The 14134-nt window shown below is 45.5% G+C and overlaps 1 protein-coding gene across 1 annotated transcript in view; it reads left to right on the forward strand.

Annotated features, from left to right (window-relative positions):
- Nucleotides 1-1337: 1337 nt before the first annotated feature.
- Nucleotides 1338-14134, forward strand: part of GNAL (G protein subunit alpha L) — a 314748-nt gene continuing 301951 nt past the window's right edge. The window contains exon 1 of the mRNA XM_075826433.1: nt 1338-2143. Within this exon, the coding sequence (XP_075682548.1) occupies nt 1672-2143 (472 nt within the window). The 5' untranslated portion in view covers nt 1338-1671. The remainder of the gene's footprint in view (nt 2144-14134) is intronic.

Genomic DNA, 14134 nt, shown 5'->3' on the forward strand with positions numbered 1-14134 from the left:
ACCTGCCACAACAAGGCAACCTCTATAAGGTGGGTCCCTACTCTGATCGTATCCCCAGAACTGGGACTAAGCCTACATATATCTGGGGATGGTAGGAACCAGCATTAAACTAATTAAAATCACCCAGGGCAGAATGGGCGGAGTGCAAAAAATGGAGGCAGTCACTAACCCCACATATATGAATCACATAAACAGCATAAAAGTTTGAACAGCACATTGTATATATACATTACTTGTATATATTTTATACTGCACCTTCATCACACCTGGGGGCACAGCTATATGAAGTTCAGGGGTTGCGGTCTGTTTCGGACTATCTGCCAGTCATCCATCCTCATCCACTTGTCGGTCAGTCACACGCGTGTCCAATAAACGTCACACACTAGTAAAATGTCACCGCATATAGTGGAAAAGAGCGAGCGTGGTAAAAAATAAGGGTATGTTCACACGACCTATTTACGGACGTAAATCGGGCGTTTTTGCCCCGAATTAGGGTATGTTCACACGGCCTATTTACGGACGTAATTCGGGCGTTTTGGCCCCGAATTACGTCTGAAAATAGCGCCTCAATAGCGCTGACAAACATCTGCCCATTGAAAGCAATGGGCAGACGTTTGTCTGTTCACACGAGGCGTATATTTACGCGCCGCTGTCAAATGACGGCGCGTAACTAGACGCCCGCGTCAAAGAAGTGACCTGTCACTTCTTTGGCCGTAATTGGAGCCGCTATTCATTGACTCCAATGAATAGCAGCGCTAATTACGGCCGTAATTGACGCGGCGTTCAAGCGCCTGCACATGCCGTTACGGCTGAAATTACGGGGATGTTTTCAGGCTGAAACATCCCCGTAATTTCAGCCGTAACGGACGCCCTCGTGTGAACATACCCTTACGCCCGAAAATAGCGCCTCAATAGCGCTGACAAACATCTGCCCATTGAAAGCAATGGGCAGACGTTTGTCTGTTCACACGAGGCGTATATTTACGCGCCGCTGTCAAATGACGGCGCGCAAATAGACGCCCGCGTCAAAGAAGTGACCTGTCACTTCTTTGGCCGTAATTGGAGCCGCTATTCATTGACTCCAATGAATAGCAGCGCTAATTACGGCCGTAATTGACGCGGCGTTCAAGCGCCTGCACATGCCGGTACGGCTGAAATTACGGGGATGTTTTCAGGCTGAAACATCCCCGTAATTTCAGCCGTTACGGACCCCCGCCGTGTGAACATACCCTAAAGCTGTTCCGTCGTAAAGCGGCGCACACCTTGAGTTCTACCGCGGCTCTCTCAGACTCTGACGCGCACCAGCGTGTAATTACGGTACAGTGGACCGGCTAGTAGAGCGCTAGAGCTGTGTGTCAGGTGACCTCCGGCGGCCGCGGTGTATGTGCGTGCATGTGTGCTCCGGCCGACGGGAGAAGATGCAAGATGGCACGCTGGGAATGTGACGGGATCGTCGGCTCAGTGTCGCCTGATAACGTCGCTGTGGGAATTCCCGGCTGGATGATGAAGAGTTAATCTGCGCTTCTGTGCTGTCATTATTAGTAGGGGCACATCACTACACGGGGTTGCGTCCTCGCCTTCACGCCTCCGATCCGCTCGTATTACTCGATATCTGCCATCGATCTGCTGCTATTGATCGCCCGGACACCGCACGTGTAGGTCGCCAGAGCCATGGGGCTGTGTTACAGCCTCCGGCCGCGGCTCTTCGGTGATCCCAGCGGCTCCATCTCTAATGCAGCCACCAGCTCGGATACAGAGCAGCCCCCGGAGCTGTCAGCACCTCTCAGGGCTGGGGACCTGCGGCATGGAGATCTGCAGCAGCAGCCTCATACCCAGCTCAGGGATGGGCAGCCGCGCCAAGAGGAGCAGTGCAAGCCTGGCAGAGGGGACAGTCCGGATGGGCTGCTGCTCTTACTACAGAACGGGGGAGGCAGCGGCAGCAGCGGGGAGAGCAAGCAGCAGCAGAAACCCATCAAAGTGCAGCAGCCGCAGCAGCAGTATCCGCTGCAGAAGGGATGGGACAAACTCCGGCTGGAGGAGAAGGAGGCAGAGAAGGAGGCCAAGAAAGTCAGCAAGAATATAGACCGGGTACTGAAGGAGCAGAAGAGGGAATACAAGCAGACGCACCGACTGCTGCTGCTGGGTAAGGCACAAGCTCCTGCATTCAGGTGGCACTTATATATACGTCAGGAGGGCATCTTCTTCTTCATGTGCCCTTGAACATTATGCAATGGCTCTGTGACTATAATACAGTAGGGCCCACACTGATGATGGGTTAGTAGAAGGTGATGTGTAGTATTCTGGGCCCAGACCTGATCATCAGGACCTATATTACTGGTGTGTACGTATTATCTGTCAGTGTCTATATAGAAGTATTGTGGGGATTGACTATGTCTTTATAAGTATGGTAGTTGCTGATAATTCATGTGATCATGGTGATGGTGGTACCCCACCCAAGCAGCAGTGGAGGGGGTGGAACATGGGCAGCAATCGCAGGATAGTAGATGAAAAGGCGGTGGTGACTTAACCATCACAGTCCTGGTTGGTTGTGTTTCTAGCATTGACACTATATTCTGCCATTGAAATAAAAACACCTCCTTATTACTCCATCAGAGTTAACATTGCTCTTTATCTCTATTATAAAATTGATGTAGCAGAATTGAGTTTGTCACTTGGCACAGCACCTTGTAATATCTCAATGTCTTATCTGTTGTTTTACATACATTATTATCAATGCTGCATGCACATGCAATAAACCCATGATTCAGTGATATGTTTAGCTCTGCTGCATGTGTGTTTGCTGGCTGGTTCATTGTCAATTCCCTCTGTCTCACCTCAGGGGAATGGGAAGGTGAGTGTGTAATTGATAAATCTGTAGTAATATGATCCTCAGAGATGTGTCGTGTGCGCTGCCACTTTGCTTTCACTATTCAGCCGTATAATCTCTCCTAAGGCTGGTTACTCTGAGGTCCCGGCAGGCCTGGCCTATCACATTACACCTGCCGTCCTCTATATGGTTTTGCGCCTCCTGTTAATTTCAGAATAGGCAGCAGTTGGGCTTCTCCATCACTTCTTTCGCCTGTATTTCTGTAGCATGCAGAAGATGGAAATGGACAGTATGAAAATATAAAATGTAGGCTCTATTCACATTCTCTATGGCTCCCATTTATAACAGCAGCCATTGTTCTGTACAGGATCAGTTGTACACTGACTTCTGATGAAGTCCGTCAGGGTTCCGACAAGGTTTCCATAGTTTTGATTGCAAGAATAGCGCGACAAGTGAGAGAATGTAAAAGTGCAAGTGTGAGCCATATCCTTATACAATTTATCATATGGTCGTTATCACGGACTACTATCAAAGTAAGGCCTTATTCACATTCACATGTCCATTTTCCGCGCTTAAAAAAAGGCAACGGTTTTACAGCGTTGCAGTTCCATGTGGTATCCGTGTACGGTGCGCATCTGCATTTTTTACACGCGTATGTCATGCGTTTTTTACGTCAGCAAAAAAAAAACGAAGTGTTTTTTGTAACTTTTTCCTCATTTCTTTAGCAACTGGTGCGTGCAAAACATGGACAGCACACAGATGACGTTCGTGTGCTGTCCGTGATTTTCACGCGCCCAATGTTTCCGTGTTTCGCAAAAAACTCACAAGTATAGGACATGCAGTGAGTTTCACACAGCGGACACACGCTGCATGAAAAACACTGAATGTCTGAATGGACCCATTAAATTGCATAGGTCCGTGTGGCGTCCGTTGTTTTAACGCGCGTAACACAGACGTGAAATATGCAGGGTCCTTTTAAAAATTGGGAAAATGTTACAGCCGCACTGGGCCCACAACAGGGTTGCCACTTCTGGTTAATAACGCCAGGGACCACATTTTCTCCCCACTTCCTACTCACTAGAAGTACCGCAGGCAGGACATGTGAAGGCGCTGCTGAGATCCTTCTCATAGGGGGCACTATACTACAGAGCAGCCCCAGGACCATGCTGGATATTATTGGGGTAGAAAACGTGTTTAACATGAGAATATAGCGTGTCATATTCTGTGTGTGGCGCCCTTTTATTGTATATATGATTCTGTGTGTATGTATGTGGTGTGTGTTTATATTGTGTATAAATGGTGGTTTATATAATGTATGAAAATGACCCTCACAATCCTTATACAGGGCCTACCACTATGTAAAAACGGCCTACAGCGCATATGTGCAAAAAGTGGTAAAGGGATTGATAGAATTCCATTAATGAGATGAGCTATTCGGAAACAGGTTAGGTGGAATTAAAATACTTTTGACGCGTTTTTTGACGTGGTTTCTTTGAGGTTTTTTTTAAAATTAAATTTACGCAAATTGAAAAAGTGCTCCAAATGAACGGTGCATTTTTTTCCGCTTTCCAATGATTCCATTGGAGGTTCAGATCAAAAACCGCGAGCAGACAAAAACTTCCGGAAAAAAAGTCTCTACCTCCTATTGAAATCAATGTAGGGAAATTTGAGGCGTGTTTTTGAGCTGATTCCTATGCAGTTTCCGTTTCAAAATCTGAGCCAAAAAATGTCTACGGAAGGGTGTCCGTGCCGTAGAAACCTGACGAAAAATATAGGACATGTGCTATTTTTTTATTTTAAGGACCGTGCTCCCATACTTTATAACGGGAGCACGGCCCGTAAAATTGCACAGTTAACAAAATACGGAGATGTTTTCAAGGGAACTCCGGATTTTCAGCCGTTTTTTAATCAAACTAGCGTTTTTCGCTGCATTTTTACGGGCTGTGTTTGGAGCTGTTTTTCTATTGAGTCAATCAAAAACGGCTCAAGAAGTGACATGCACTTCTTTTTACGAGGCGCCTTTTTACGCACCATTATTTCAAAGAAAGGCGTAAAAAAAACGCACCGTTGGAACAGAACGCCGTATTTCCCATTGAAATCAATGGGCAGATGTTTGTAGACATAATGCTTCCGATTTTTTTAGCCGTTTTTCGGGACGTTTATGGCCCGAAAAACGTCTGGAATTAGCCCGTGTGAACATACCCTTAAAGTGAATGACCTCACAGCTGAATGGACTCCGACATCCTTATGACAAGTAGCTATAGTTGAATTCCCCATTTAAGGGCCTGTTCACATCAGCGTTGTTTTTCCGTTAATGGGTTCCGTTGCAGCTTTCCGTCGGAGGAACCCCTGAACGGAAAGGCAAACGGAAACAATAGCTTCCGATAGGGCTGGGCGATCAAATTAATTCGCCCTCAAGGCCTCTGACGATTCTGTTTTTTAACAGAATCGTTGAATCGATTTTTTTTTTTAGTAGCGCCGTGCTGCAGGGGGAGCTCCCCCTCGTCACTGCCTGGTCTTCCTCAGCTGACAAGCTGCTCCCCGTTCTCTCCCTGTTTCCCCACGGAATTGCTGTTTACTGAAAAAAATAATACAGTACGGAACGACAGTTTCGTGGGAAAGAAGGGACTCCTAGTATATAGCCACACTGCCCTGTAGATACCACCGCCCCTTGCAGATCGCACCACCACCGCCCCTTGCAGACTCACCACCCTCCCTTGTAGATCACACCCACACCCCACCTTGTAGATTGCAGCACACACCCCCCCATCCTTCTAGATAGCGCCACTGTAGCTCCTACTAGAAGCTGAATCCCTGATCAGAGCGTCGGCTACCTCTGGCCGGAGATTCAGCTCCTAGTGGGAACTACAGCGGCGTTATCTACAAGAAGTATGGGGGGGGGGGGGTGGTGATCTGCATGTGGGGGTGTGATCTAACAAGGTAGGTGGTGGTGCTGTGATCTACAAGGGGGTGGGGTGCTATCTACAAGGGGGTGGGGGTGCTATCTGCAAGTGTTTGTGGCACTATGGGGGGGGGGGGGGTGGCACAGTGTCACTATATGTAGGCACTGTGGCACTCTCTACTGGGACATTGTAGCACTACCTACATGGGCACTGTGGTGTTTTCAGGGGATTATGACAAAAAAAAACCCTGACGAAGAGAATCCAATTGGAGACACTGCTGCAAAATGGACATGAAAAACTCACAATTGATCAGTTTTTAATGCCATTTTTTTTCATGGCCGTGTGACTGTAACCTACATGACTATGATGCCAGGAGTCCCTTTTACGTGTACCGTAGTCGGGCTGGGAAATCCGGCTGACACACAGACCGTTTTTCACGGTCCAATCACGGTCGTGTGAATCAATTCTTAAAAGGGTTGTCCACTACTGGACAACTGATGACCTATCCACCGGATAGGTCATCAGTACATGTTCTGTAGGGGTCCAACACGCGGACCCAGCACCCATAAGCCGCTCTGGCTGCCTCCAAGAACCGGACGTACATGCCGGAAGCCGTTTGCTTTGGCCGCTAAATAGCAGCCGAGCTGCAGTACTGCAGCTCTTCTCCTATTCAAGTGAATAGGAGCATGGCTGCAGTCCAGCAGCACGGCCGCCATGCTCTGTACAGAGCCAACTGCTTCCGGCACCATACATTGCGTAATGGGCATAACATCCGGTGCCCAGAGGCACCGCACCGATGATATACTGATGACCTATCTGGTGGATAGGTAATCCAGTTCAGTAGTGGACAACCCCTTTAATGTGATTTATTTAAAACCCCATTGTGTGGCCGGTTCTGCACAGGGTCCTGCTCAGACCTCAGACACTGTCATGTAATCTCGCCCCAGAGTGCTCACTCGGCGATATCTGCTTAGCACTGCTGCAATTTAGACTGCTCTCTCCTGCGATGTCGAGAGACCGGCTGAGGTGGTGACGGGCAGAGAGGGATGTTAGTGCACGCAGAGCATAATTAATTATACATTCTGTTAACCTGTTCCCTGCTGGAGAACACAGAAGTTCTAATCAATTAGATATATATTTTTCAAATTGCATTTCTCATAAAGTATTTGCAGAGGTTAAAAGTTGTGAAGTTACGTACAATTATAGCCATATATGTTAAAAAGCTATTTATGTAAAGAAAATAATTTGTTAAAGAGAACCTTTCACCTCCCCATACATGTGCAGCTGAGTGCAGCATGTAATGGGGAGGGCTGCACAATGCCTGGGGCAATTTACATTTTTTTTCTACCTCCCTCCGTTTTTTCGATATATCGGTGCTGTTATATTTGGCGCCTGATCTATAAATAACACCCTGAACAGACAACGGGGCGTGTACTGGCAAGGGGCCGTGTTACTATGGCTGTGACACTGTCCAATCAGATATGGACAGTGCCACAGCATGAGAGAGAGTGTGCACGATTGCAGTCTTTTCACCTGAACTGGCAAGGGGGTGTGTCACTGCTACGGACAGTGTGAGAGCTGGGGAGAGGAGCTCTCATCTCTTCAGCTCTTGCAAGAGATCAGTCTTGTATTGTCTGGCAAGGGGGCGTGTCAGTGCTGCGGACAGCTGCGTAGCAGAGACATGCCCCCTTGCCGGTTCGGCAGACAATACAAGACTGATCTCTTGCAAGAGCTGAAGAGATGAGAGTGCGCTCTCCTCTCCACAGCTCTTACACTGTCCGTAGCAGTGACACGCCCCTTGCCAGTTCGGCAGAAGACTATTCTTGAAAGCTGAAGAGTGAGAGCGCGTGCGCGCGCACACTTTCTCTCCTCGCTCCTGCTGTAGCACTGTCCATATCTGATTGGACAGTGTCACAGCCATAGTAACAAGACCCCTTGACAGTACACGCCCCATTGACTGTTCAGGGGGTTATTCAAATATTGGGCGCCAAATATAACGGCACCGATATCTAAATAACGGAGGGAGGTAGAATTTTTTTTTTAAAGTGCCTCAGGGTTTGTTCACCCTCCCCATTACATGCTGCACTCAGCTGTACATGTATGGGGAGGTGAAAGGTTCTCTTTAAATGATCTCTTGGTATTACTGTTAAATAAGCTGAAAAAATTAGAAAATCGAGATTCAAATGGAAAAAAATAATCCAGATTTTATTTTTGGGCTAGCTTCCGTTTGAATTTCCATTTCATTTCAAGAGTAATGTGAACACAGCTTAAAGAAGATATCTGGGATCCGGACATTTAAAAAAAAAAAAAACATTACACCTGTATAAAATAAACAAAAAATAAATAGCATTTGCAGTATTCTTACTCTAAATTCTTCAATCCTCTACGTTATTCCTATGTGTTTTTCTAGGCCATGGTGATGTTTAGTTCATAGTGATCTAAAGTCCCCTAGGCGCCGTTGGCCTAGTAAACACATGAGATCAACATAGAGGAGGTAGAGAACCTATGATGAGTATAATTCAAAGGAGTTTGGGAAAAATGTCCCGGAAAACCCCTGAAGCCTATTTGGCTTGTTTTTATGTTTTTGTATTTTCATCATTCGCCGTTACAAGAGCTGGAACTTTTTTTTTTTTTACTTTTTGTTGAAATAATGGCATGAGGGCTTTTTTTTTTAATTTTTTTTTTATTTTTTTGTGGGATGAGTTGTATTTTTTAATGGCACCATTGTGGGGTAAATATAATGTGTTGTAAAACTTTTATACCCTTTTTGTTTTGTTTTTTTTGTTTTTTTTAGGAGAGACTAGTTTAGAAAACCCATTTTTATATACCCTATTTGGGATCCTGTCGGGATCCTCATCTCTTGTTCAGGATGAAGAGCGGTTACAAAGAGTGTCTCTCGCTCTGGAGGACCTGTTCTGTCCTGTATTACAAAAGCAAACCAGTGATTTGTATGGGAACTGGCGCTGCAGGGAAAAGAAACACTTAGGCCGGATTTACACGAGCGTGTGCATTTTGCGCGCACCAAAAACGCAGCGTTTTGCGCGCGCAAAAGGTACATAACCGCTCCATGTGTCAGCAGCACATGATGCGTGGCTGCGTGATTTTCGCGCAGCCGCCTTCATTATGACACTCTGTATGTTTGTAAACCGAAAAGCACGTGGTGCTTTCCTGTTTTCATTCATACTTTTTACTGCTGTTGCGCGAATCACGAGCGTCACACGGAAGTGCTTCCGTGTGCTGCTCGTGATTTTCGCGCACTCATTGAATTCAATGGGTGCGTGATGCGCGAACAACTCACGGACCGTCTGCACGGCCCCATAGAAAAACATAGGTCCGTGCGAGGCGCGTGAAAATCACGCGCGTTGCACGGACGTATATCACATTCGTCTGAATAAGCCCTTACTGGCAGGTTTCCACACAGCTTCTAGCTGAACTCTGGGGGTCCCAGCAGGTTGACACTTTGCAATCAGCTTATTGTCAAGGGACCCTTCTAACAAGTAGGAATTTACCTAAGTGGACCAATCCTATACCAGATTGTACCATCTGATTAGTGGGCATCTGACTGCTGGGACACCCATTGATCTATAAACATTTTTTTTTTTTATATAACGGAGGCTTCGTATTATTACTGTGCCAACTCAGGAGTGGTGGTTTGCAAAGAATGAAAAATATACAGTGCCCACCAAAAGTTCTAGAACACCCTCATAACTAATGAACAGCTCGAGGTAGAGGGTTGAAATTTGGTGGGATTTAATGGGGTCATAAAATCTACCAGTTAACGCCCCAAAATAAACACCCCCACCCCCTGGGGGTGGTCGGGTGGGTGGGATCAGCAAAATTTAAATGGCACGGGGGGTCGAGTGGGGGCTCATTTGAAAGCTCTTTTCAATACAAAAATGATGCTGCAAATGATTTTGAGATATGATTTTTTTTTTTGCTGAGATATTAAAAGGGTTATTCCCAAGTTGAGTCATATTTTTTTAAAATGCATCCTAAACCTAAATAAAATTCTAAATCTAGTGTTGTAAAAATTTGTAAAAAAATCCTTCCCTAACTACCTTTTTTTCCAACCAGATAACGCAGCTAGTGCTGGTTATCTTTTCTAAAAGGGGGCGTAAGCAGCCCAATGTCAATCAAAATGCTCTGCTCTATTAGTGCGCGCTCCCGACATTGATTGATAGATAATCTAGTTCTAGCAGCATCGAGAGAACGATCGTCTCAACCAGACAGGGTAAGCGTGGTTGAGACGACCCCCCCCCTTCCCCCTATTCCCTTCTATATAGTTTTATAGTGACACTTTGTATCTCACGGCACCCTCGCCCCTCCTCCTTGCAAGCCCCCGCCACCCTGCACGGTAACACACTTAACCCCCCTCGCGGAAAGCCACCCCCCCTCGCGGCATGAACACCCCCCCTTGCAATAAGCTACATTCCCCCCCCCACTCGTGACAACCCTTCCCCCCTGTGTGAACACCTACCTAGTAAGCAGGACATGGAACCGACGGCTGATGCATCCTCCCGAGAGGTGGCCGGGCCGCCATCTAATGTGCATGCGCGTATAAGCGCGTTTATGAGTACACTGACATCCTCTCTAAGTACGCAGAGGATATCCTTGCTCAAGTGGTGGCCGGATCCCTGGACAACGGGGAAGAAACAAAGATGCAACGAACAAGACTTTGAGAGGAAATCCCAGGAAAAGTACTTAATTTAGCAAAATAAAGGTAATTACAAAAATGTATATCTTTACATGGTTGAGCAAAATAAATAGATTTATAAAGATGGGAATAACCCTTTAACGTTAAAGTTATCATCATTATCGGCTACCGCCGCTGTTCGCGTTACCCAAAATTGTGTGTGTGTGTGTGTGTATGCATGCGCACGTGTGTGTGTGTGTGTGTGTGTGTGTGTGAGCTTGGGAATGTCACATCAAGGTGACTTTAAATTACATATTATTACAATAGGCCTTGGCAATACAAAATGGACCTTGTCTACGATTTCATGTGTACACATTTCGGTAGTCGCTTGTGAATTTCAGAGAGCGCTAATTCAGGGAGTAATTTTCATTTTTTTCCATTTCGCACAAAGATCCGGAAGACCCAAACATGTTAGTAATGATGAAAAAACTTTAGATGTTCTGCTCACTGTATATGATAATCCTCATACATCTGTCTCGAGAGGAGCACAACAAGCGACTACCGAAATGTGTACACATGAAATCCTGTTACAATCGTAGACAAGGTAGATTTTGTATCGCAGACGCCGATTGTAATTAGACGTAATTTAAAGTCACCTTGATGTGACATTCCCAAACGCACCCACACACATTTAGGATTTTACCCGCGCGGTGCAATTTGGGTAATGCTAACACCGGCAGTAGACGATAATGAAGATGATAACTTAAATATCTCAGTGAAAAAAAAATCCTATCTTAAAATTGTTTGCAGCATTATATTTGTGTTGAAAGGAGCTTTCAAATGAGCCCCCACTCGACACCTCCCGTGCCATTTAAGATTTAACTGGTAGATTTTATGACCCCATTAAATCCCACCAAATTTCAACCCTCTACCTCGAGCCGTTCAAAAGTTATAAGGGTGTTCCGGAACTTTTGGTGGGCACTGTATATTGAAAGGGCATTTGGCTCCCTTGCTTTGTAGATTGGTGAGGGTCTCCGTGGTCAAACCCCCTTTAATCAGATAGGTAAAATATTGTATGGTTCTGCATTGTCAACCAGTACTCCTGGATATTGAGCGTTTCTCTGTAGTTGTCGGGTTTTCACGCTCCCTTACTGGTAAACAAAGCACAATGAGCCTCATGTATAACACTAGAGATGTACAAACACCCTTATTTTCTGGTTTTGATAGTACTGATCTATTCCATAGTTTACATTTTCCTGTTTGTTTTTTTGTTCTAGTTTTATATTTATTTTCTTTGCACAATTTAGAGAGCATTAAGAAATTGAAGGGGTTCTCATGGTATTTCAGGCCCTTTCACCTTGTTACTAGTAATTTTAATAAAGCTAATTTCCATGTGAGTGTTCGCGGCGGTGGTGGGGGGGGGGGTGAGGCTCTCGGAGGCTGTGGTGAATGTTTTGTGGACTGTTTTGGCACCTGCGCAGTTGCGGGTTTTGTCCGCGGGACTGTCGTTTTGTCCTGGCCAGGCTGTGGATTGGTTTGGTCTTAAGTTGGATCTTTATCAGTCATTTGAACCATTAACAAAAAAAATAATAATTTCCATGCTCCCTAAGCCTGGCAAAGATCACACCTCATGGGCTAACTATCACCCGATTAAAAATGTGGATATTAAGCTCTTGGCGAAAATCCTGGCTGCCTGTCTTAACACTGGCCAGGAGCGTTGGTGGGCTGAGATCAGACATGGTTTTTGTCCCTAACCGTAAGGTGGGTTGCAACATTCGTTGGTCCAAACAATTAATTCTGCCAATGCCCACAACCTCCGGCCATGATGCTCTCCCTCAATGTTCAAAAAGCCTTTGGCTCCCTTTCTTGACCTTATTTGCTTGGCCTGATCCCCTCCCCCGTCTGCCCTCTCTTATTTGTAATCTTCATATCAAGGGCCTTAGGGTGGACTCGGTATCCCACAAAATCTGTGCCTTTTGCATCCCTTCTGCCCCATATCTCATCCCTCAACTTATGCAGGTCCTGTCCACTTTGGTTTAGTCTCTGGTTTGGTGGTGAGCGACTTAAAATCGGAATCTCTCAATATTTGACATGTTTCTCAATTAAGGGAATCTTTTTCCTTGTTGGCGATCCTTAAAGAACATGGGTATCCATCTCGCCTGCTCATATGACTCCTTAGACTTTTATACTTCTTTAGACCTCTGACACCCCAAGATCCCTGGAGTTCTGGGTGTCATTAAAATTGTAAAGTACTATCAAGCTTCGTAGGTAGCATTGTATCACTTCACCACTGCCCCCCAGCGTGGCTTTTCCTGGAAACCGCTGAATGTTCATTTCCTTTAACTCCTTGGTGCCGCAGTCATTTTTCGTTTTTCCTTTTCGCCTTTCAAAAGCCATACGTTTTTGTTTTTTTTCCATCAACATAGCAGTAAAAGAGCTTGTTTTTTGCAAGACCAGTTTTAGGTTTAATTTAAAGGACCATATAATGTACTGGGAAATTTTATGGGATGAAATTGAAAAAAAATTTTGATTCCTCCATTGTTTTTTCGGTTTCATTGTTAGTGTTCATCTTGTGGGAAAAATCAACATGTTAACTTTATTCTGTGGGTCAACGCGATACAAAATTTATATAGTTTTTCTTTTTTATGATGTACTACTTTTACAAGAACTATTAGTAAAAAACAAAAACAAAAATCTTTTGTGTGGCCATATTATGAGACCCATAACTGTTTTTTTTTTCCGATGGAGCAGTATGAGGACTTTATTTTTTTTGCAGGTGGAGCTGTAGGTTTTACTGGTACCATTTTTGGAAAGATACAACTTTATGATCATAAAACAGCAATTCCTGCATTGTGAATTTTTTCTTTTTCCCTCTACATCTCCACGACAGCACCTCCAGGAGGGATTCCCCGTCTCCAAAGGGACAGGAAGCAGTTTAAATTCCCCCTTCTCGTTACCCCTCCAGTTGCTTCCTGTCCCTTGGGACACGGGAAGCAGGATCCGTGCGGAGCTCCGTGCAATCAGTATTTTTTCTTCAAGTGCCCTGGTCTTTTCTCTTTCCCTAGATAAACGAACGGTGTCTCTCAGGAGGACCGGGTCAGAGAGCTGGGCTCCGAGCGGCAGATGCCTCCTCTCCAGCTCCTGGCATGAGTCCTGCAGTTTTTCCATCCCCGGGCTTCCAGACCTATCCTCCGAGGTAACGGGTGTCAGCGCTAACTAAGCAGCACTTGACTTTGGGATTTCCCTTGGGCAAGAAAATTCTTCCTGCACATGGAACCGGCGTCTCTAGCATCTAGAGGTGGTTAGCGCGCATGCATGTGGCTTAGCCAGCCTCTTATAGGTACAGTGTTTCCAGGATTATGGTGAAGGTCATTGCCTATCTTTATCAGAAAGAGATACTAATCATCCCATACTTGGACGATCTACTAATCTCAGCAGATTCTTATAACAAGGAGGAACGAGAAGCCATCTCCTTTGTCAGTTAGCAGAGCAAATATTCATCTGGGCCGAGGAGAATATTCTATCTCTAATAGCCATACATTTAATAGGAACAGAAAATCAGGTGGCAGACTACCTGAGCAGACAAACCTTATTTCCTGGAGAGTGGTGTCTAAATCTGCAGATTTTCAAAGACCTTACCAGAAGATCGGGACAGCCAGAGATAGATCTGTTCGCAGACAAGAAGAACAGGAAGGTAATGAAGTTTTTTTCCCTGTCTTACAAGGACAATCCTTTAGGAGTAGATGCCTTGTCTCAAGCCTGGAGGAGCAA

This window comes from Rhinoderma darwinii, chromosome 5 (genome assembly GCF_050947455.1).
Source record: "Rhinoderma darwinii isolate aRhiDar2 chromosome 5, aRhiDar2.hap1, whole genome shotgun sequence".
Classification (NCBI taxonomy): Eukaryota; Metazoa; Chordata; class Amphibia; order Anura; family Rhinodermatidae; genus Rhinoderma; species Rhinoderma darwinii.